The sequence below is a fragment of the Podarcis bocagei genome (genome assembly GCF_964188305.1).
Source record: "Podarcis bocagei genome assembly, chromosome: 7".
Taxonomy (NCBI): domain Eukaryota; kingdom Metazoa; phylum Chordata; class Lepidosauria; order Squamata; family Lacertidae; genus Podarcis; species Podarcis bocagei.
In genome coordinates this window covers 89,559,162-89,583,321 of record NC_138132.1, presented here as the reverse complement: position 1 = coordinate 89,583,321, position 24,160 = coordinate 89,559,162, and the positions used below count along the sequence as shown (strand labels likewise).

At 46.8% G+C, this 24,160-nt stretch overlaps 1 protein-coding gene across 2 annotated transcripts in view; it reads right to left on the bottom strand.

Moving 5' to 3' along the window:
• The window catches only part of TET3 (tet methylcytosine dioxygenase 3), a 102,997-nt gene extending 79,956 nt beyond the window's left edge, over nucleotides 1-23,041 (bottom strand). For both annotated transcript variants that reach the window (XM_081200893.1, XM_081200894.1), the window contains exon 1: nucleotides 21,677-23,041. In XM_081200893.1, the coding sequence (XP_081057019.1) occupies nucleotides 21,677-21,991 (315 nt within the window). In that variant the 5' untranslated portion in view covers nucleotides 21,992-23,041. The remainder of the gene's footprint in view (nucleotides 1-21,676) is intronic.
• Between the last annotated feature and the right edge of the window lie 1,119 nt (nucleotides 23,042-24,160).

The following is a 24,160-nucleotide window of genomic DNA, read 5'->3' as shown; positions in this document are numbered from 1 at the left end:
TTCCCCACCACCACAGTTTTTAATATTACAACAGTACGAAAATTTTAATAACAGATTGAAAAATGCACCCACAAACAAACCACATAAAAAGAAAAAAATTCAAAAGATATAAAGTTCAAAGACTTAGTTAGCAATAATTGTTCCTATTAGAACTCTTTAGGAACCATGCAATGCATGTAATCATGAGAAGCAGTGTTGTGTAGTGGTTAGAGTGCTGGACTAGAACCTGGGAGATCAGGATTCAAATCCACACCCGAAACATTACAAAGCCACCCTTTGACTGGGGAAGCAATGTATTTCCCCCCTCCCCCGGCCACAGTGTTCAACAAATGGTTTCCAATTTTATTGCTGGTTTTTCTTTTGCTCACAAATAACATGTCATAGATTTTGCCATCACAGCAAAGATCCCAAACCTTTTCTAGCAATAGATAGGTAGCCGTGTTGGTCTGCCATAGTCAAAATAAAAAAATTCCTTCCAGTAGCACCTTAAAGACCAACTAAGTTAGTTCTTGGTATGAGCTTTCGTGTGCATGCACACTTCTTCAGATATACAGATATACTGTGTATCTGAAGAAGTGTGCATGCACACGAAAGCTCATACCAAGAACTAACTTAGTTGGTCTTTAAGGTGCTACTGGAAGGAATTTTTTTATCTTTTCTAGCAATGCTCTGCATTTTTTAGTGTTCAGAGAGATTCAGCTTCCTGGTCAGGCAGGTCACCCTTTATATTCCCCACACTGCAGGTCTGTATTTCATGTATCAATTCTCCTCCGCACTTTTGCGTCGAAACCGTCCTTGCTCCAAAGCAGCCTGCCAAGGAACCCCTCACTCTAACACAATCAATTTCTTATCAGCAGGTTCAGATAAAAGGAAGCACTCTGCTTCCATAAAATGATGGTTGCTACGTTCTTTCACAACTATGCTTTCAGATAGTCTTTTTTATTATTATTACATTTATATCTCACCTTTCCTCCAAAGCAGCTCAAGGTGTTGTGTTGTGCATGGTCCTTCACATTTTATTCTAACAACAGCCCTGAGGCAGGTTAGGCTGAGAGCCAGAGATTGATCCAAGGTCACCCAACAAGCGGAGTAGGGATTTAAACCCTGGTAAAAAATGCAAGATGCAATCTATCTAATGAAGAGAAGACGTAGCCAGTTTAGGTGGCTTTTAAAAGGGGCAGGGGTAGAAAACTTCATGGAGAGGGCTATCCAGGATTATCAGCCATGACAGTCTTTACATCCACAGTCTCCAACCTGGTGCCTTCCTTATGTTCTGTACTACAACTCCTATTAGTTCCAACATCCTACAGCTCCATTGTTTGAGGCTGACAACATCTGGAGGGCCGCTGACTGGGGGTGGCTGCCTGAGACAGAGACGGTACATCTGGGAATGCCAGATGCTGGATGAAAACAAACAACGGGGGAAGACCTTTTTTGGCCCACGTGAGTCCCCAGAGGTATGTCACTGACCAGCCATAGCTGTAATCCAAATGTTGAACTAGGTGAATGTTTGGTCCAATTCAGCAGGGCTCTTCTAGTTCAGAACAGATATTTTTCCCTGACAGGTAGGCTTTCTAATAGGCAATTCCTCACATCCAACTCGAAACTGAGCAATCCAACAAAGCTTTTGCTGCTCAAGAGTCTGCTGAAAGTATAAGGTTATAAACTTGATCTAGGTAGCAGGGTGTGTGGAACGTGAGTCTTCATAGTATCATAGAATTACAGAATTGTAGAGTTGGAAGGAATCCCAAGGGTCATCTAGTCCAACCCCCTGCAATGCATGAATCTTTTGCCCAATGTGAGGCTTGAACCCACAACCCTGAGATTAAGAGTCCATGCTCTACTGATTAAGCAATCCCAGGATAAAGGCTATGTTTCCTTAGGCATGTCATACTTAGGCTGATGGATCACAGTTTGCAGGCAATGTTTGCAGGACTAACATCATTCCTCTCAGAATGGTCTTTGTTGTCTCATTCAAACAAGAAAAAAGGTGTGTCCTTATTGCAACAGAGGGCCCTACAGGAACACAGGAGACACAGAAGGGTGACACCCAGCTCCCAAACACATTTGCACAATCAACCTTCATAGCTTATTCCTCATGCACAGGAACATCTCAGACACCCAAGCACATTCATGCAGACATGCAAAATACATGGAAATGTGCTCTTAAAGAGGAAAGCTGCGTGCCCAGTCACATTCTGCTCTACAAGATCTGCACAGACTTGTCCCATCATCTGTAGAAATCCGTCCCAGATTGAAATCAGCTGCCTACATGAAAAGAATTCACTCTACCACAATCCAGCACATTTCTGGAATCAGCAGATGCAAGTAAACTGGTTGCCAGACCTGTTTGTGCATGCCAGAGGCTGAATGCACCTCATGACTACAGGTGCCGTGCAAGGGGGTGGCGGGCCTTTTCAGCTGGAGGCCCGCATTTCCCGTCAGCCAACCCTCCAAGGCTTGCATGCCAAAAGTGGGTGTGGCCAAAGCAAAAGTGGGCATGGCCAGCCCATACCTGAGCCCGCATGCAAGCAAGCAAGCACACACTACACACTCCCAATCCCAGTTGATAAAGCTGCCTCCAGGAAAGAAGAGGGAAGCCACTGTGAGCCTCTGAGGGAAGAGACATAGGTGATGCTGAAAACACCGGAGATCAGAGTGCACTGGAAATGTTGCCGAATGAAATGTCCAAAGCCAAAGAAGGCTGAGGAGCTCCAGCAACCCTGCACTCCTGTCCACTGCTCTCTGCATGCCCAGCAGAAGGAGAACGTCTTATGCCAGCTAAGATAATATGGGTAAAGCTCCTTAATTTGCATAATGCATACAGGTTGCAAAGTTCAGATTTTCTTTTTTCCTTTTCCCTTTGTGATTAAATGAAGCACAGCCCTGGGTAGCAACATGAACAACTATAAGTTACTATTGCAAGGCATTGGAATCTTATAAAGGAAGGAGAAAGATTGACACATGGGGTAAAAAAAGCCACACACAACATAATTGGGTGCCATTGAACCTGGGTCCAAAACAATTGCAGATTGCCACTTAGGGCAGTTGAGCTCACATAAAAAGTTAACTGGCCCACTTATGCTTCCATATTCCAATCAGACCCAGACATCACAGGGTCTTCAAAGTCCTGCGCACTCTGGGGACCTCCCCACGCCCCCTTCCACCCTGTAAGAGGTGGGTAGGGTTTCCTCCCTACAGCTGTGTCCAACTTTGGGACATCCATAAACTCAATGCAGCTGCCTCTGCCCCCACCCTGCCTCTAAGCAGGAGACGAGATGGAGGCTCTGCTCATCACCCTGGCTATAGATCTTCCATCATGACATCCCTTCCAGAGGGATTGTGGAAGACTGGGCAGCATATGTGGTTGCCACCATTTTATCTTCCCAACAACCTTGTGAGGCAGGTTAGGATGAGAGGGATCATGCAGCCAAGTGCCATCAGGATTTCAATCAGGGTCTCCCCAGGCCTGATCCAAAACTCTTAACCACAGAACATAGTGGTTCTTTGTTAGCCATCTAAGCCTCTAAGGCCAAAAAGCAAGAGAAGAGAAATCAGGAAGCACCTCTATCTACTTGTGTGGAAGGAGCAAAAACTTCCTCCAGGCAAAGGACACATTTGCAAGCCTGTTCAAGAGCAATTTTCACCAGCAGGAAAGCCAGCAGGTATTAAGCTGGTCAATGAGGAACCCTACAGATTTCACACTCCTCTGCCATCCTTAGCCTCTCCTTTTCCAGCTTGGTGTCCTGCAGATGTTTTGGAATATAGTCACAGCAACACCACACATTTAAAGTACTCTTACCAGCCATGGAGATTCTTTGGAAATGTAGTTTGTTGGGGATGTCAGAGCTCTGTGAGGTCAGCACCTTTAACCAACAGTATGGCATAATGGTTAGAGGGTTGGACTAAGACCTGGGAGACCAGGGTTCAAATCCCCACTTGGCCACAAAGTTCACTGAGTGATGCCACTCACTCTCAGCCAACCCACCTCACAGGGCTGTTGTGGGGGAAGAAGAAAACCATGTAAGCCACCTTGATCTGCATGGAGAAAAAGATGGCATATAAATGCAACAAATAAATAAATTAGAGGAAGCCATGACTATTATGGTGCTTTAAGAGTCTTTTAAATATATGGTATGGATATGACCACGTAACTTTCATCAGTCTCAGTGAGCACAGCTCTTGTAGTCAGAAACATCTGGAAGGCACCAGGCTAGGAAAGGCTGCCTTAACTTGATTAAAGTTGCCTTCCACTGACAGAGATAATGTGAAGCACTTAACACTCAATTGGTAAGAGAAAGTGTGAATATTACTATTACTCTAAAAGTGAACTTAACCACTGGTGGAAAATTCCCAGTGCAATTATAGCTCTGCTATCTGGGGTGGAATATTGGGGAAATGAATCAAAACTAGCTTAAGAACAATTTTTCACTGGAGAGAGGCTTCAACCACAACCAGAATCTTTGCATTGCAGGGGTTTGGACCAAAAGACCCTTTGAGTCTCTCCCAACTCTGCAATTCTATGATCTCAATCAGTTGCTGTCTCTGCAATGAACTGGGTAGGTATCAAAACCACACAAACAACCAAACTTTAGAGCAACTGGACCCACCGAAAGCAAAGAACTCAACACTAATGGCTCATACATCCTGTTCCAGACATGGGCTTTACCACTGACCCAACTGCCATCACATGAAAAGCAATGAAGTCACTTGGGGGCTGAGTGGCTGCTTAGTCATTAACCAGCACCTCAATGTGGACAGCAGCTGATGTTTAAATGAGAAAGTCTCGCTGCAGTAAAAAGGGAAAGGGTGTGGGGAGAGGACAGGTTTTCATGGGTCAGTGAGTACTTGCTTCTTGCAGTGAAGATCCCCCACTGTGATCTTTTGTAATAAATAAAAGCCATGGTCATTCACCTTTTCCCCTCTAATCAATAGTGACCTCTAGAACAAAACAGGCAGGGAGGGGGGAAGACCCATTCCTCTTTTCCTTTACAGAGGTCCATGGCCCCTGCCTGCCTCTAACACACAAGCAGCTGAAAATCACCCCTATTCGCTACAGAAACACTGTATGTCTCCTCCCCTTGCATTTAAACAACACCCGTGACAGCCCCACTGAAAGAGCTCTGCTAATACCCACCCTTTATAGCCCCAAAGTCCAGCAGAAGAAAAAACACAGAGCAAGCACTGTGATGATAAAATGATAGAAGTGACTTTTTGAGTTACACAGAACTCTTCTGCAGGCATGGACTAAAGCACAACAAATACATAAATCACAGCTGTTACCAGTGTGTCAAGGCTGGCATTTAACCCAACAGTTTTAAGACTAAGGAGCATATATAACCAGAAGGTTACACAGTCACTCCAAAAGAGAGAGCAACAATTCTGGAACAAAGTTGGCTTTCTGTTACAATTTCACCCAACTCATGGTGATGCACATGGCTACCGTAAGAGCCCTGATGGATCAAAACCATGCTCCACCCAGTCTAGCATCTACCATTTCTCACAGTGGCCAACCGGGTGCCCTAATAGGAACTCCACAAGCAGGGGGGAGGCTCTGCTCCGCCCCCCAGTCAGAAGCAGCAATACCCATTGCAGACCCTCCCAAAGTCCCTGTTTTCCAGGGACAGACCCAGATTTGCAGAAGCCAACCTGGTGTCTGATTGGATCCCAGAATGTCCCACTTTTCCTTAGGATGTCCCTATTTTCATTGGAGAAATGTTGGAGGGTATGGCATTATCTGACCCCCTGAGCCAAGGAGATAAGTAACCATACAACCTTTAGGAGACATCTGAAGGCAGCCCCATATATAGGGAAGCTTTTTTTAATGTTTGATGTTTTATTCTGTTTTTATATACAATGGAGGGACGCGGGTGGCGCTGTGGGTTAAACCACAGAGCCTAGGGCTTGCCAATCGGAAGGTTGGCGGTTCGAATCCCCACGACGGGGTGAGCTCCCGTTGCTCGGTCCCTGCTCCTGCCCACCTAGCAGTTTGAAAGCACGTCAAAGTGCAAGTAGATAAATAGGTACTGCTCCGGCGGGATGGTAAACAGCGTTTCCGAACACCGGGATGAAATTTACGGCATGTAATGCCTTAAAGGAAAATATTATGAAAATGATTTATAGGTGGTACATGACCCCAGTCAAGCTTGCAAAAATCTATCATTTGCCCGATAATAAATGCTGGAAACGTAAAGAAATTGAAGGTACATTGTTTCACCTTTGGTGGACGTGCCCAAAGATTAAGGCTTTCTGGGAAATGATATATAATGAAATGAAAAAAGTATTTAAATATGCCTTCCCTAAGAAACCAGAGGCCTTTCTCCTGGGCATTGTCGGCCAATTGGTGCAAAAGAAAGACAGAACATTCTTTATGTATGCTACAACAGCAGCAAGAATACTCATCGCAAAGTATTGGAAGACACAAGATCTACCCACCTTGGAAGAATGGCAGATGAAGGTGATAGACTATATGGGACTAGCAGAAATGACTGGCAGAATCCGCGACCAGGGAAAAGAGGCGGCGGAAGAGGATTGGAAGAAATTTAAGGACTATCTTAAGAAACATTGCAAAATTAATGAATGTTAGAATGATGTTGGTTTGAAAAAATTAAGTGGTTAACAGCTGTAAGGGTTAAGTTTAAAGAAAAAAGGGAGGTTATAAATTAGATAAAACTAAGAGTAAGGATTTGTTGAAACAAAAATTTTCAAAATGGGATGCAGAAAGGGGAGGTATGGGGAAGTCGGAGAAATAAGTTATAAGAAAACAAGGATATGAAACTATACTTGTTATTTGTTTTTGTGTTTGTTTGTGTTGTTCTGTTTGTCTAAAAAATTGGTGAAAATTGAATAAAAAAATTTATATAAAAAAAAACCAGCGTTTCCGTGCACTGCTCTGGTTCGCCAGAAGTAGCTTAGTCATGCTGGTCACATGACCCGGAAGCTGTATGCCGGCTCCCTTGGCCAATAAAGCAAGATGAGCGCCGCAACCCCAGAGTCGGCCACGAATGGACCTAATGGTCAGGGTTCCTTTTACCTTTATATACATTGGAAGCTATCCAAAGGAGCTAGGGCAACCCAATCAGATGGGCAGGGCATTATTATTATTATTATTATTATTATTATTATTATTATTAAATAGGACATCCCTGTTTTCATTGGAGAAATGTTGGAGGGTATGCATTTGCTGGGATCCCCAGGGGAGGAAAGGTCCTGTTGTGCTCAGGTTCTGTTTGCAGGCTTCCCACAGGCATCTGATTGGGCACTTTAAGAACAGGATGCTGGACTATATGAGCCATTAGTCAGATCCATCAGGCTCTTCTGTGGTCCAACATTCTGGGTCTCTCATTGTGGGATCTAATAAAACACTTATAGAGAGAGCAGAAGACACATGATTCTTGTCATGATATTTGCAGAGCTGGAGATACATCATTTCTGGTCAATACTGTACAAGCTACACAGCAATCAGAGGGTGTGCTGGTGCAGCTCCTTGGAGCAAGGTTAGTCAACATGGTGCCCTCCAGATGCTGTTGGACCTGCAGCCAGCATGCTCAATGGTCAGGGATGATGGGAGATACAGTCCAACATCTAGGTGGCATTTGGCTAATCCTGGCTTAGGAAATGTGCGAGAGCAGGATTGGCAGTTCACGTCTTTTTTAAAAAAACAACAACTACAACAACTAAAAACAATCCACTCCAAAAATAGTACTTTCACTATGCTCATGATGCATCACATCAAGATTTGGGGACCAGATGATCTGTCAGATCTATTCCAGATTTATGAAACACCTCTCTCTCTCTCTCTCTCTCTCTCTCTCTCTCTCTCTCTCTGTCTCTCTCTCTCTCTGTCTCTCTCTCTCTCTCACACACACACACAAGTTCAGATGCAAGTTATTCTTCATTTGATAATATAATGGAAGTGTACAACAAGGCAATTAGACACAGGAATGAAAGCAAATTTATACAAGCCACAATCCCTACCTATCAAATTTTTGCAAAGATGGACCCAACTTATTTTCACATTCCTTATGCAGCTGGCAAACACACACGTAAACCCTGTAAACTGACTGGCATGAAACCACCCAGCCACCACACTAATATGAGTTTGCCAGATAAAAAGCAATTTTAGACAATTTGAAAACATCATCACTGTCGGCATGGTAACACAGCTCGCACTTTCCCAACTACAGCATCACTCTCAAAACAGCCAGGGACGTCAGTGATGCAGCAAGAAGGGGAGAGGTGGGTGGTGAATCTCTGCAGAAATCTCTTGGCTTCAGAGAGAGATGTGGAAGTAGAAAGCCTCGCAAGGATCTGTAGGGATAATACTGCTACTCCTGGGCAGTTGCAGAGAACTGCTTTTTGAAAGTGAGCATTTTCTGTGCACTGTTTGAAGAGCAAAGTACAGGTGAAAACAGCAGAACTTTGACAAGGATGCTCAAGTCCTGGAATAAGCAGCCACAAAAGGCAACTGAAAGCTGGGCTTTGTAGTAAACTGCTGTTGTCTATTTATAAAGCCACACTAAGGTCACATTTGTATTTTATTATTTGCTGAAGAGCAGGATAAAAATGCTTTTAACTGACTAAATAAATAAATAATCTAGCACTCTGTTTCCAACACTGGCCAGCCAGATTCATCATGGGAAGCTCACAAGGAGGACATGAAAGGAATGGGCAGTCTGACGGGAAGCGGACATCTCAGTCAGTAGAGAATGGTACAGTGGTACCTCGGGATGCGAACGAGATCCGTTCTGGAGCCCCGTTCGCATCCTGAACAGAATGCAAGATGTGAAGGCTTGTCTGCGCGCGTGCAGGTCGCGTTTTGCGGATTCCGCGCATGCGTGTGACGTCATTTTGAGTGTCTGCACATGCGCGAGTGGCGAAACCTGGAAGTAACGTGCTCTGTTACTTCCGGGTTGCCGCGGAGCGCAACCCGAAAGCGCTCAACCTGAAGCACATTCAACCCGAGGTAAGACTGTACTCTAGATCTCAGAGTCATGGGTTCAAGCCTCACATTGGGCAAAAATATTTCTGCATTGCAGGGGGTTAGACTAGATGACCCTCATGGTCCCTTCCCACTCTACAGTTCTATGATTCTATTATTCTATTATGCTAGAAGCAATGCTTTTGGGGGTTCCAGCTTATCCTTCAAACAGGAGTACAAGGGGCTTGATGCCCAGGGACCCATGGGTGCATTGTTACTTTTTAAACATAAAGCATTTTCAGAAAGGTGAGTCAGATGGCAATATTGATATTTAATATTGATCAGATGGCAAGAATTGGCTCCTGACCTTTTGTGAGCTGAGAATGAGGGTATTGTATTCCCAGGCTTTGAAAGGTATTATAAAGCTGCTGCGTTAAACCATTTAACTTCATGGTTCACCTCAGACAAAGCAGCTAGATTGGAGGAATAGACACTATCAACACCTCTTAAACATTTCCTTTGGTACTGGACCAAAGATGATTGAGCTTCCATTAGCTTTGATCCCTGTCTCAAGGAAGGAAAAAGAGCAATTTAAAAGTTGGCTGGCAAGAGAATCAGGAAGAAAGTCATAAGCGAGGTGGAGGTGAAGGCCTACGATTGGAGCGTGCTAAACACATCATTATTTTCTTTAAATAATGAAAAAACCAGGCACTTGGGAGTAAGCCCCCTTGATTTTAACACTATATACATGTAAGGCCAAGGGTTAAGCCAAATACCTATTAATGACAGAAACAGACAGCTAGATTTGGAGTGTGTATTCAAAAACCAAAAGTGCTGTAACAGTTGTTCCAATCCTTCTCTGGTGGCTCTTATTTAAATAGTTCTTCCCTGCAATATATTATTAAAATATTGATGGCACCCATAAAAATGAATCTGTGACAGCTTTCCAAGTCACATGTGAATTCTGAAACATACACAATTCAGTGCAAGCAGTCCCAACAAAAATTTTGATTTACAGAAACTGTCCAACCAATACCTTACTTCCACCAGAAAAAAACTTTCACAAAGGTTAAAGAGAAAAGTTAAGGCCTAGTTCAAACAACATGGTTTGGCTGTCATTAAAACACTACTGCACTCCCCCTCCCAACACCATGAACTACAATTCCCTTCCTGTTTTAAGCAACCCGTGGTTTCCCCAATCTGGATATTACAAACTATGGTTTACACCAGGGGCTCCCAAACCTGCAGATCGGCAGTGGTCCATGAGCTTTATGGAGGTGCTCTGCAGAGCATCTGTGAGTACTCAGCAGCCCAGTCTGCCCACAAGGTGAACAGGATAGACTAGAAACGGCCAGGGTGAACATGAGACACTTGGAAAAGGTTCCCTGGAATTCAAGTTGTAACACAATATGTAAGAAATAAAAGAGGCAATTAAAAATACAATTAACAGTCATACTGCAACTAGCACAGTGTGTTGCAATTGCTACAACAGAAAGAAGAAGAAAATTCAGTGGTTCACCAAGACCCTCAGCTTATTTAAACTGGATGGAGGGCAGCAAGGTTTGGAAAGAGATTGGAGGAGGTGAGTCTGAAGTCTGTTCACAACACAACAAGCTATGGCTTGGCCACTATGTCTGAACAGTACCAAATAGAAACAGAGGCTTGATTCTGCATTCTCCTTCCTCCTGCTCCACAGAAAGGAGCACAGCTCAGTGTATAATTGCTGTAACAACAACAACAACCATATCTTTTATTATTCACTTTTCATCAAATTTATATACTGCCCTTCACCCAAAGATCATAGGGAATTCACAACATAAAAATACAAAACAAGACCACAAAATACATAATAAAAACAAGAACAAAAACAAGCCAATAACCCCCCTCCCGCAAACACATTTAAAATGGTATAGAATGTTAATCAGCCAAAGGCCTGGTTAAAGAGAGGCATTTTTGCCTGGTGCCCAAAGATATGCAATGAAGGCGCCAGGCAAGCCTCCCTTGGGGAGAGCATTCCTCAAACGGGGAGCCACTGCAGAAAAGGCCCTTTCTCGTGTTGCCACCCTCTGGACCTCCCATGGAAGAAAGGTCTTATGACATACCTACACCACACACTGAAATCCATTTCAAAAACGACTTTTCAACTATCATGGCTTACATCTAAGAAAATTGGACACCTGCCAGCTTACCCAAGTTTCAACACACAGCAACAAATTCCAGAGTTTTTTTGAAAGGAAAAGGATGCTATTTAAAACAGCTTTCCAACTGGCTTAAATAGAGGTTGTGTCTCCGTAACAGAAGTGATGGAGGACTTGGGAGGACCTCAATTCATGACTTGGTGAGCCTTTTGCAACTATCAAGACTCAAGTCATCATACAATTGGTGGTGAACCAAGTCTGAATCCCTGCCTGCCAGCCCCCAAGTCGCCAGCACAAAACCCACTGAACAATCACATCCTGGACACTTGTGTGAGGCCCACAAAACTATGGCACAGCCAAGTCTCAGAGAAGGTCTCTAGCTCCCTCTGCCTGCAAGCCACTGGAGTGAGACTTGGGGCAGACTAAACTTTGTCTGGCTCCAAACACTATCGCTGGCTGATTTGGGGCAGGGCAGGGGGAGCCAGAGACAGAGCATAAACATGTCCAGAGCATGAGGCAAATCTGGGGACAGGACTGAGCGCAAAATTAAGGCAAGCTGCGGCGGCCTGCCTCTGGGGGTGGCAGGGGAAGAGCCGGTTGTCAGCAATTGTGCTCAAAATGTAGGCAGCTGTCTTGTCATGAGTTAGCCCACAGATGCTTCCAGCTCCACTCGATCTACAATGTTAACCCTCTGCTCCCCACCCTGCCACACACTGCCAACACGATAAAAACCCCACCTAACTCCCAAGTGTGGCAATCAGGTTTGGGGACGGGGGGGGGGGGGGCTTCCACAGACACCAATGGGAGCTTTTTAAATTTAAAACTGAAAACAAAACCCTAATTGCCACTCCAGCAGGGGAAGGAGAAGGAGAGAGAGAGAGAGAGGGAGAGGGAGAGGGAGAGAGAGAAGGAAGGTGAATGGATGGATGGAAGCACGCTGTGTGTGTGTGTGTGTGTGTGTGTGTGTGTGACACTTGTTAAGTTGTGGGTGAACATATCAGACGACACAGCAATTCTTCAAACAGCTCTTGTTTATTCACAGGCCAGAACAGGACTGAACTGAAGGGTTCAGCCAACCTGCTTATATAGAGTTCAACTACAAAGCAACAGTAACAACTTTCTGTAACTATCCAATCACTGAACGTCACTTTGAATTCCTTATTTGCATATGCGGACCTGAGTGAAACTATCTACAGTATCCCCCTGCTGGCCCAGGGTGAGAACTTCAAAACATAACAACACTGAAAGCTGATGATCCTGAAAGCGTCCCCCCCCCCACTGGACACCCCCCCACATTGCCCCCAACAGAATGTGGCCCTTAGCAGGGTGGGAGCATTCCCACCTTTCACCCACACTGATCAGCAGCAGCCTCTGCTCTCCACAGTCTCTGGCTTCAATCTTTCCCAGCCTGACCCAGAGATACCAAGGCATGAACCGGAATATTCTGCGCTCACAGCATGTTTTCTGCCACTGAGCTGAGGGTCCCTCCACACCAAATAATGGAGTTCATTATTTTAACTTTTTTGGGGAGGGGTGGCAGGGATGATGTCATTTAGATTTTGTGCCTCAGGAGCCAAATGCCTTTGGCTGCCTCTGGCTGGGAAGGAAAAGAGAAGGCAAAGGGAAAGGGGAAAGGAGGGAGGGGGGAGAGAAAAAGGGGGGGGACACAGAAGCTTCTTGTGCTTGTTGTCGTCACAAGCGAGCTTTTAAAGGCAAGTGTTGACCTGCTCACAGATCTGCTGTGTGGGTGGATTTGGTAATTGATAATGCAGCATATTTCTGAAGAGTGAGCCGGTGTGCTTAGTAAGTATGGGATGATGTGTTGGCAGTGCTGTGAAATCATGTGCATCATTTCACATACCCTGTTAAACCCAACCACGCTGCCCCCCCAACCCCCACCTACAGTCAGTAGCCACCGTGTTGAAGGGCAAGCGGTACGGTGGGGAAATGTGCACTCCTGGATGTCAGAGCAATTCTGAGTCATGCTGAGAGGTGCTGGGATGGGGGGAGCTCCTCTGCAGGTGGGTCGTTTCTAAACCACCACCTCCCCCAAAAAAACCCCACAACCCTTCTCTGGTGTAAAAGTGTGTCCCCAACTTTGACATAGGGAAAGCACATGCTTCAGGAAGCAGCATTTGGGGGGGGGGGACATGCTCAAAGCACATTTTCTGTTGCTCCAGGGGGCACAATCCAAACGAAAGGATTCAAAGGACAAGAGAGGAGTTCCCGACCAAACTTTAGGAAGGGGTTTCTGGTGATAAGAGCTGTTTAGCAGTGGGATGGAATCCCCTTGGAAGGTGACTGGAGGTTTCCAAACAGATGTTGGATTGCAAACTGTCAGGGATTCTTTAACTGTGATTCTTGCCTTGCAGGAGGCTAGACTAAATGATCAATGGGATCCCTTCCAACTCTACAGTTCTGTGATTCTATGGAAGAATGGCAGCATTAGCAGGAAGACCAGGCGTGGCAAATCTGGAGGAGGAGGAATTGTATTTGTTTGTCACTTTTCTTACAGAGGTAACTCAAAGCAACTTACTTTAAAAGCAATTTAAAACAATAAAAACCTATAGACACCACCAGTATAAAAATGATGGGGAAACGCAGCTAAACTGTGGAGGTTCCTCCACTGCAGGAGGTTGGGCTAGATAAACCTTTGTGTCCCTTCCAGCTCCATTCTATAAATCTATGAAAAATACAAGACTACATGTCCCACCTCACCAAAAGCAGCCACAATGTCCCTCAGATTAAGGGACAAAAGTCCAAGGGAAACGAAAAGTATTTGCCTGGCACCTAAAACTATATGGAGATGGCAACAGGCATCATTCCCTCCCTGGAGAGAGCATTTCACAAATGGGGCTACCACCATAAAGGCTTGCTCTTCTGTTGCCATCCTCTGAACCTTCCATGGATGGAGCACACAAATGTGGGTAAGGGGTTCCGCAGGCCCGGTTGTGCTACAGTGTTGGGCTGCTGCTGCTTCCCTGGATTACAAGCATTGGGACAAAGCCTCCCAACGATCTGCACAGGTGCTGTGGCGAACACTAGAGTGGCATTCTCTCTTGGGGGATTTGACTTGTGGGCACATGCAAGTCAAACTTCAACTAAAGTACCAATGTAGGTGATGGCCACCAATGTGGATGGCTTTAAAAGAGGACCAGACAAATGGATGGAGGGCAAGACAATCAATGGCGACTAGCAATGAGCATATTCTTTCTCCAGTGTCAGAGGCAGCATGCTTCTAATTACCAGTGACTGGGAAACACAGGTGGAGGGGGCACTGCAGTTGCATTCAGGTCCTGCTTGCAGGTTTCACATAATGGGCTTGGTGGATGGCTGGCTGGCATATGTATGTATGTCTATACCACCTTTTCCTCCAAGAAGCTCAAGATGATTTACATGGTGTGTCCCCCCCCCCCCTATCTTGTACCCACAACAATCCTGTGAGGTAGATTAGACTGAAAGATGGTGACTGGCCCAAGGTCACCCAGTGAGCTTCATGGCCAAGTGGGGATCTGACCCCTGGTGTTCCAGGTCATGGTCAACTCTAACCATTACACCACACTGCCTGTCCAAATGGGAGAGCTGCAAGTTGCCTTCTCTGAGGCTTGAACTCAGGACCTTCAGATTACAGGACTGACACAGTGTCTGCTGTGCTAAAAAGGCTTCTGGCCGGCCGCTGTGGAAACAGGGTGTTGAACTAGATGGGTCCTTATGGACTGATCCATCAGCTAGGTTCTTCTAGTGTCCTTAGGTGGGCAGCACGTGGCCTAACGTGTAAAGGTGGCCCTAGGCGTTGCAGCTCCTTCCTCCCTCTCTCCTCCCAAGTAGGTAAACGTTGTGAGTCAGAAGTTCCTGCCTGCGCTTCTTTGCTCTGGCTGCACAAATGCAACATGCAAAAATTGGAAAATTAGTCACTAACTGACAGGAAGGCCAGCACCAGTGGCTTACAAGACAAAAAAGCACCAACAGAGGAGTTTCCTTTCTCTGAGAAGCAGAACTACATAATGCAGAAGTGTGACAAGGGGTTTTAAATTTAGTTTCAAGTCTCCCTTTCACAGAAATTCTCTCTCCACATGCCTCCTACTTCTAGAACAACAGCAGCACTGTCTCAGTTTTCATAGGTCAGGGAATAAGGGGGAAACCCCCACAGAACATATGCACGTGGTAAGTATGGCAGATACTCCTGCAACCTCAGAAGGCTACAAGCGAGGCAATTCTTGGCTGCAAGGCCAGTGCGTGGGAAAGGAACCCTTAACCAGAACCTGCACACACACACACTTAAACTAAACCCTCACTGCTTCAAAAAACATTAGGCCCAAATCTCTGCTGTGGTTTTACTGACCAGACAATTGGTACATGCCTACCAGTGCACCAGCAACTGCAGACACACCCACCAACTCCCTGCCATCCCAGGGGGGAGCAAATTTCAGATTTATGGGATGTACTTCATTTTTTACTAGAAGCTCAAGATCCAAATGCAAGAGACATACATTTGGAATGAAAAGAATTTTGAACCTAGCAATTTGCTTTGAGAAGCAGAACTAAATGGAGCTGTCCCACACAAATTCAGTCCTTATTCAGAACTTAGTAAGAGCCAGCAGCCCATCTCTCTAGCATCTTGTTTTCAGAGCGGCCAGCCAGATGACAGGTTATCCCCCAGCTTTCTTCATCACAACAATATAATTTTGGAGTTGGAAGTCATTTTGTTGTTGGCATTATTAAATAACTGGACGTCAGAAAAGTCAGAAATCTTGGCCTATCTGCTGCAACTCACCCAGAGATCTATCAGTAAATCCTTATGTATCTTAAGGTTATCTGCCAAGCCCTGCCCTACACAAACAAAACCATCTCCCTCGCGCTCTAGTCTCCAAAATGGGCAGCGCCAACCACCAGTTGACAGTTTCTGTCATCATGACAACTAGATGGAACTTTCTACTTTGTAGAATGAAGGCACACAACCACAGTAAGGAAGGAGTCATGCTAGCACATGGTTGCAGGATGACCCAAACCAATCAGCCAAGTCCCTTGGCTGCAGATTACATCAATTGAAACCTCACTTTTTCACATATATTTGCATCCAAAGTGGTATGCATCAAAGTAAACAGTGGCAATCTCATATGCAATTAAAACAAGATAATGTTTAAAAAGATATAACATGCAATCCTACTACAGTGGTACCTTGGTTTAAGAACAGTCCAGTTTAAGAACGATGTGGTTTACAAACTCCGCAAAACTGGAAATAGTGTATTGGTTTGAGAACTTTACCTTGGTCTAAGAACAGAATCCGAACGGTGGAAGGGCACCAGTGGCAGGAGGCCTCATTAGGGAAAGCATGCCTCAGTTTAAGAACTATTTTGGTTTAAGCACAGACTTCCAGAACGGATTAAGTTCGTAAACCAAGGTACCACTGTATTACAAACAGAATACAATCGCAACTAACAACAGAAGGGGAGGCAGGCATTCAAGTCCATCTAAAAGGAGGAAAAGAGGGGGCCCAACTGATCTCTCCAGGGGGACCCCTACTAAGTTTTGGCATTGCCACTCATAAAAGGTCCTGCACCTCATAGCTGGTGCAGGACACCCAATTCCAATCTCACAGCTTAGGCAAAGAAGACACTTAAAATTGACTTGACCCCAGGCCATTAAAACCATCAGCACTTTAAAAATGAGCCCAGAAGTAATGTAGTTGATAAAATAAGATTGGCATTACAGTGGTACCTCGGTTCTCGAACGGCTTAGTTGTTGAACAAATCGGCTCCCGAACACTGAAAACCCAGAAGTAAGTGTTCTGGTTTTGGAACGTTTTTCGGAAGCCGAACGTCCAAAGCAGTTTCCACTTGAGTGCAGGAAGCTCCTGCAGCCAATCAGAAGCTGTGCCTTGTTTTTCAAATGGTTTCTGGAGTTGAACGGACTTCTGGAACATATTAAGTTCAAGAACCAAGGTATATCCATTTGATAGGTTCCCAATAGCATTCTGGACCCATACTTTGAGCCAACTAAAGAACAGTCTGTAACAGCAGCCCCAAACAGTGCAGCCTCATGCAGGCACAACCATCCTTCAACATGCACCATTCTTCTGTACATGGCAACCACAAAACTTTCTTTCTCTCCCTCTCTTAAAAGATCAAAGGAGTTGCCTTTTAGAATATGCAAATGAACAAGTTAAGGGGCTCCATTCATTCACTCTCTCTCTCATTCTCTCTCTCCACCATGCCTGGTTGTGTCTCGAACACATCTACTCTTGCCTAAAAGAACTGAGGATTCACTTGCCTAGATTCTTGTCCGCATGCGAAAACAGAAGTCTATAGGAATGTGCCTGGACCAGGAAGGGTTAAGCCACTATCACACAGTGGCAAATATTCCCCTTTTGGGGCAAGGTACTCAAGAGGAAATCAGCCCTGAGTACTCTTAAGGAAACCAGCCCTGAGTGCTCACTGGAAATCACTGGAGCCCTGAGTGGAAATCACTGGAGCCCTGAGTGCTCACTGGAAGGACAGATCATGAAGCTGAAGCTCCAATACTTTGGCCACCTCATGAGAAGAGAAGACTCCCTGGAGAAGACCCTTATGTTGGGAAAGATGGAGGGCACAAGGAGAAGGGGACGACAGAGGACGAGATGGTGGGACAGTATTCTTGAAGCTATGAACATGAGTTTGACCAAACTGCGGGAGGCAGTGGAAGACAGGAGTGCCTGGCGTGCTCTGGTCCATGGGGTCACGAAGAGGCGGACACGACTAAACAACAACAACTCAAGAGGATGGTGGCTGTCCAGATTCCAGCACACTTGGAGGAGGCTGAATAATGGGATACATTTCAATCTGACTGCAGTGGGACCTGGTTCCTTCTTCATGCCTTCTCCCCAGCTTTTGATACCACTGACCACAGTATAATGGAGCAGCTCAAGGAGAAGGGGGTTGGGGGCAGTATACTTCAGAAAATAGAGATGGGGGCACTGTCCAATGCGATCAATGGGAGTTGTCCTGTGGTGTCCCACAGGGTTCTATCTTGCCTATCATTAACATCCATATTAAACCTCTGGGAGCTGTCATCAGGAGATATGGAGTCTGGTATCACAGATATGTAGATGACACCCAACTCTATTCCATCTGAGTCAGGAGAGGTGCCTGAGATGCTAGACAGGTGTTTGGAGGCAACAATGGGCTGGATGTGGGCAAAAACTTTCAGGCTGAATCCTGAAGAGACACAGATGTTATGTGCTCCAAGTTCTCAAATCCAGGAGATGGGAAGATGGCCTGTTCTGGATGGGGTTGTACTCCCCCAGAAGGAACAGGTTCATAGCTTGGGGGTACTCCTGTTCCAACATTGTCACTGGAGCCTACAAATGTGTATTTGCAGTGGCAGCTGTTTCGTCAGCTACAGCCCCTTTGGGACTGAGATGCCTTGGCCATGGTACTCCATGCTTTGATGACTTCCAGACTAGATTATTGCAATGTGCTTTATGGGAGGTTGCCCTCGAAGATGGCTTGGAAACTTCAACTGGTTCAAAACACAGTGGTCAGTTAAGTGGCTGGGGTTGCCTCCTATAGCCTCGATCTAAAACAGCTGCATTGGCTGCCAGTTGATTTCAGGGCCCATTCAAAGTGCTTATGCTCAAGTCTAAAGCCCAAAGTGACTTTGGCTCCAAATAGCTGGACAGCTGCCTCCTTCCCTGCAGATTCTCTAGGACACGGTTGTCAAACACAAGGCCCGCCTTTTATTCTCGCTTTTTTTTTTTGACACAAGAAAGCCGCCTCTTCAGCGCATGCGCGGCAGCCTACAAGCCAGAGAACGTCTGCCCTCTAGCGGCGCCAGCCATTCTACACAGGAAACCTCCACTTTACATGCATTCAGGAAACCTCCACTTGTTTTTATATTGAGCACATGCCATCCTGTGATGTGACAGATCCAATGGCTGCCTGAACCCTTCTCTCCTGTACGGTAAGTCCTACAGATACAACCGGCCTTTTGAGGGTGACCAAACTGCTGATGCGGCCCCCGATGAATTTGAGTTTGACACCCCTGCTCTAGGGTGTTGAGTACAGCAGAGGAGGCCCACATAGTAGTTCTACCTCCTTCAAAGTTTGGGGGGTAGTATTTTCTATGGCAGCCTCTGCTGTGGAATTCATTCTGCACAGAGATGCCTCTGGTACCTTCATTATATGACTTTTGGTGAATGCTGAAGACACATCTCTTTACCTTGACACCTGAGATAACAAATGTAACAAATGTAATAATAATAATAATTACAAGAAGAGCCAGATGCTGAAGGTGGACGAGGTGTTACCTCTTAACCTTCCATGAAGAGAAATTAACAATCACTAACAACCTGCTCTGTTGGGCAAGGAGCAGTATTAGAAACTCAGAAGTATAAACTAATCACCAAATGACACCTTAAACCTAGGTTACGGTCGCTGCAAAAGAATATCCAGGTGCCATTTTTTCACCAATGAAGTTTCTTCTTCTTCTTCATTTCATTTATATCCTGCTTTATATTTTAAAGCAAAAATCTCAAAGCCATTTACAACACATTGAAATATAATATAAAATAAAATAATCCAGAATAAAACAAATTCAAGCTTCAAGGAAAATATTTCAGATCCTTCTCTGAGTTACATTTTGCTTTCCCCATATTTATTTATTTACTTAATTCATATAGCTGCCCCATAGCAGAGGTACTCCAGGAAGCCAGTGTGGAGTAGTGGTTAGAGTGCCAGACTAGGACCTGGGAGATCAGGGTTCAAATCCCCACTCAGTCATGAAGCTCACTGAGTGGCCCTGGGCCAGTCAAAGCCTCTTAATCTACCTCACTGGGTTTTTGTAGGGATTAGCTGAGGAGGGGAGTAAACTACATACTCCTTGGAGAAAAAGGTGAGATATAAATGCAATAAATAAGTTATTCTGCTTACTTGCTTAAGGAAGCTGGAAGGACCTGCCAGATGGAGATGTCAGTCTGCAACCTGGCATCCAGAAATCTCCATGTGGTCACAAAATGCACCTGACTAATTTCTAACACTGGAACCGCGGGCTCCTTCACATGGAAAAAAGTGAACAGAAAAGAGTCTTGTGCAAATTACAACTTCCCATGGCCGCATCTCAACACTGAATCACATGCAAAGCAGCCACAGAGCAATGAACTCCAGCATGTGCTACCATACTATCCAGTAAAATCAACTTTGAAAGTGCATTGCCTTCATTTAGAAGTGGCGTTGTGCAGCAGCGTAGTTTGCTTTTGCTGCTTCTACAGTTTCCCATACTCTGATAAGAGGAAGCAGCTTAAAGTCTTCCACCCACATGAGTTGCTATTATGTCATGGTACTAGCAATTCATGACACACCTCCCATCTGGCTGAACATCATGTGTCTAAGTGCTAACCATGATGTAACAACTACCTTTATACGGAGAGAATCCCTTATTAAACATTCACTTGCAGGAAGGGCAGCAGATGCTTTCAAGGTACAGTGGTACCTCGGGTGAAGAACTTAATTCATTCTGGAGGTCCATTCTTAACCTGAAACTGTTCTTAACCTGAGGTACCACTTTAGCTAATGGGGCCTCCCACTACTGCCGCGCCGTCGTTGCGCAATTTCTGTTCTCATCCTGTAGCAAAGTTCTTAACCCGAGGTACTATTTCTGGGTTAGCGGAGTCTGTAACCTGAAGTGTCTGCAACCCGAGGTACCACAATACCCAGCTATGAGCTACAGTATCCAGACTGAAGTGCAGGCAGCTGCTCTCTAGAAGCTCCCACCACTCACTTGGGCAGTAAGAAAGCAAGCATAGCTCTGTTGGTAGAGCATGAGACTCTTAAGCTCAGTGTCGTGAAGTCAACTCCCAGATTAGGCAAAAGAATCCTGCATTGCAGGGGGCTAGACTAGATGACCCTTGGGGTCTCTTCCAACTCTACCATTCTAAGACTTAGAGGGTTTTGGCCCAACTATACAGTACAAGCAACCATTTCAAGACACATGTTTTTAGGGAGACTGACAAGGCAGAACACAGTAAGAGGAGTGCACCCCATGATGACCCCTCAAAATGGCACGCAGCTGTGGCTCTTCCAGCTATGTTCTATAGTCAACCACAATTCTAGTTTGCTCACCCTTTTGCAGACCACCACCTATAGCAGTTAGGTGGGGACGGTGTTCAACAAGTGCCTTGGTCCAAACGCATCCCACCCAGGAATCAAATTCTGGTCCATTCAGTTTTGTTCACCCCCCTTCCATTCTTTGAACACAGTCACTTGCAGAAGAGGACAGCAGCCACTTCTTTTTAAACATTAAAAGCTTACACTGAAAAGTGGGCTGTCTCTCAGGTTACTCCTAAGAAACCTCTCGCTCATCAGCCACTGCCCTACGCTATTCCTCACTGTAGTTTCAAGGAGCACCTGAAAGTACGCAAGGAACCCACAGGTGGCCCCAGATCCACACTTCTGCCAGTGCCACAGTGGGAGCTGAGCCACATCTCACAGATCATGTGCAACTGGGCACAATCCAAGAGTGCACATCCTCTTCAATATTGCAAAGGGTCCCGGGGCTCCCGTCACTCCCAGACTGAGCAGTGCCACAGAAGCCCGGCAACAGAAGGAATCCCTTCAAACAAACATCTAAGAAAAGGAACACTTACCTCTCTCATGCACCCCAGTTTCTTTTTCTTCAGAGCTTCACATTTCCTCATCTTGCAGACCTGGTGGCTGGTTCTCCGATTCACACAATGGGTGCAAGTCCCACAGTTTTCCTGCCTTAAGCAAGGTGTGCAGAGCCCACAGCGCTTTCGTTTCTTCCGGGACTGGGAGGCAGAGTCCACACCAATGCAACCCTCATTCTGCACTGTTGTTGGGAAGCCACCGCTGGCTGTGCTCAGCATCTCACTGTAGTCAGGGTAGTGACAGGCCCCCTCCAGGGTGCTGTTAAGTGGCGGCGCGAAACAGGTCTTTTTCATGACTTTGCAGTGGCAGAGAACGGCAATGGAGCCAGTTTAGGGTGATGCCCTGGCATGAAGCTGTGCAAGACTTTGCACCTCTTCAGAACAAAGATCTCAAAAACACCTTGGTGAATAATTTGGGTTACCTAATGAGTCCAACTCGCTCCAACAACAAAAAAGATATACTATTCTCCTTGCTGTACCTTCATCTACATTTCTTTCCCGATATTCTCTCTCTTCCCAGGGTGCTACACCCCCAAATGCTGGGATCTTTAGGACAACAGAGGTCAGAGGTGCTCTGAACATTGACCATCCTGGAGAGAAAAGCACTTTGGACAGGGTGAGGATCCAGAGAGAGTTCAGTTGGAGCCTCCACACCTGGTGGTCCAAAGTCACACTTCCTCAGCAAAGTATTCTAAAGAGGAATGGGGGCATTACTCACAGCACCCCCCCCCCTCCATATGCACATCAAGGTTGGAGACACACGTCAGCCCAAGCTCATTCCACATCGAACTGGTGGCAACACAGCGCTCCTGGGTTTCCAAGACAGCAAAAATTTTAAAAAGTGTCGTTTTTGATATGTTATGAGGAGAAGGAAGCTCTTCCCTGGCAACGCCCTTTAAAAACTTTAGAAACGCGACCCTACCCCACCCCCACGCGAGATCCCGGCGGGAATCCACTCCCTGGTGGAAGGACCTTCCTCCTGAAGCCTCGCAGGCAAAGCTTGAGAGAACTTTTCTCCCTCCTCCTTTGGCTTTCTAAAAGACTCTCATTCCGCCAGAGAGAAGAGGGGGTTGTGTTTCGGGCCAACTAGTCTCTCGGCTGGTCAAGCCCCCAGAAGGAGCTTCCAAACGCCGCCCCCGCCCAAGACACAAAGGAGCCCTTTATTACCACCAGCACCAGCCGCCGCCGCCGCCTCCTCCTGGGAAGGGGAACCGCTGGGATCGGGCCCGTTGGGGCGGGGGGGGGGAGGAGGCCGGGAGCCCCCGCCTGCAGCTTGCTCGGCGGGGCGGCGGAGGGAAGCGTCTCGCAGGCGGCGGAGCAGGAGGAAGCGCACGTTGCTGCTGCTGCTGCTGCTTCTTTGTTCTGGAGGTGCCTCTCTCTCCCCCCGCGGTTGCTGGGCGGGGGCTGGGCCGGGCCGGGGGGAGCAGCGAGCGGCCAGCTGCCGGCGCGGGGCTGACTCAGCGCCGCCCGCCCGCGCCCTGCCAGCCAGACTCGGGGCGCGCGGCACTGACTGGCGGCGGGGCGAGCGCTGCTCCGGACCGGCCGCGCCTCGGGCTCGCCAAGTTGCAGCTCCTCCGGCCGCGCTTCTGCCCCCGGGGGTCCCCGCGGCGCGGAAGAAGGGACCCGGCCGCGGACGCGCGCTTGTGGGAAGGAGCTCCGGGCAAGGCAGCGGGAGGGCCAGGGTCCCCCGGGCGCAGCCGCGTGGCCCCAGCCCGGCTACCGCCCTCGGCGCGCGCCCCTCCCCGGCCCCGCGGCGCCTTCACACGAGACGCCTCAGCCGCGCTTGCCAGCCTCTCTCGCGGGAGAGGAGGAAAGGGAGCCGGAGGGCCCTCGGCGGGCATTTTAAAAACTTGTTCGGGCCACACTCGCGCTCCGGAAAGTGGCAGCGCTCTAGAAACGCTTCAGCTTCTTGAAGAGCCGAGCCTGTTCCCGCATGAGCCATTCACACGTGCACCCACCAGCGCCCTTATTGGGCATGAGCGCGAAGAGATTGCGCGCCGGCCCAACCTTGGAAAGGGGCAAAAGGCCGCAGCTTTCAGGGGCTTTTTAAAGGGGGGAGGAGTGAAAGGGTGGCCGTGCTGGGCCACTCCAGCCGTCCAGTGGGGGCTCAAGTGCACGACAGAATAGTAGCATCATATGGGGGGGGGGGAAAGATGTAACCTGGCCACTATAATATTACTTTGTTGTGTCTGAAATTTTTGAGGGTTGGAAGAGCATCCATTCAATTACAGTCTCTCCCCCCCCCACCTGCAGATTAAAGTGGTACCGTCCAATCACACCATGAGCATCTCGGTGTCAAGTGGACTGGATGGGCCTTTGGGCCGATCCAGCAGACTCTTCTTGGGTTTTTATACTAGGTTAGGGCAGTGTTTCTAACCAGGCATATGCGCCCTTTCCCAATGATGGGGGGGGGGGGAGCATGGCTGTTTCCAAAAATACATACAGTGTAAGTGAAAAATGAAG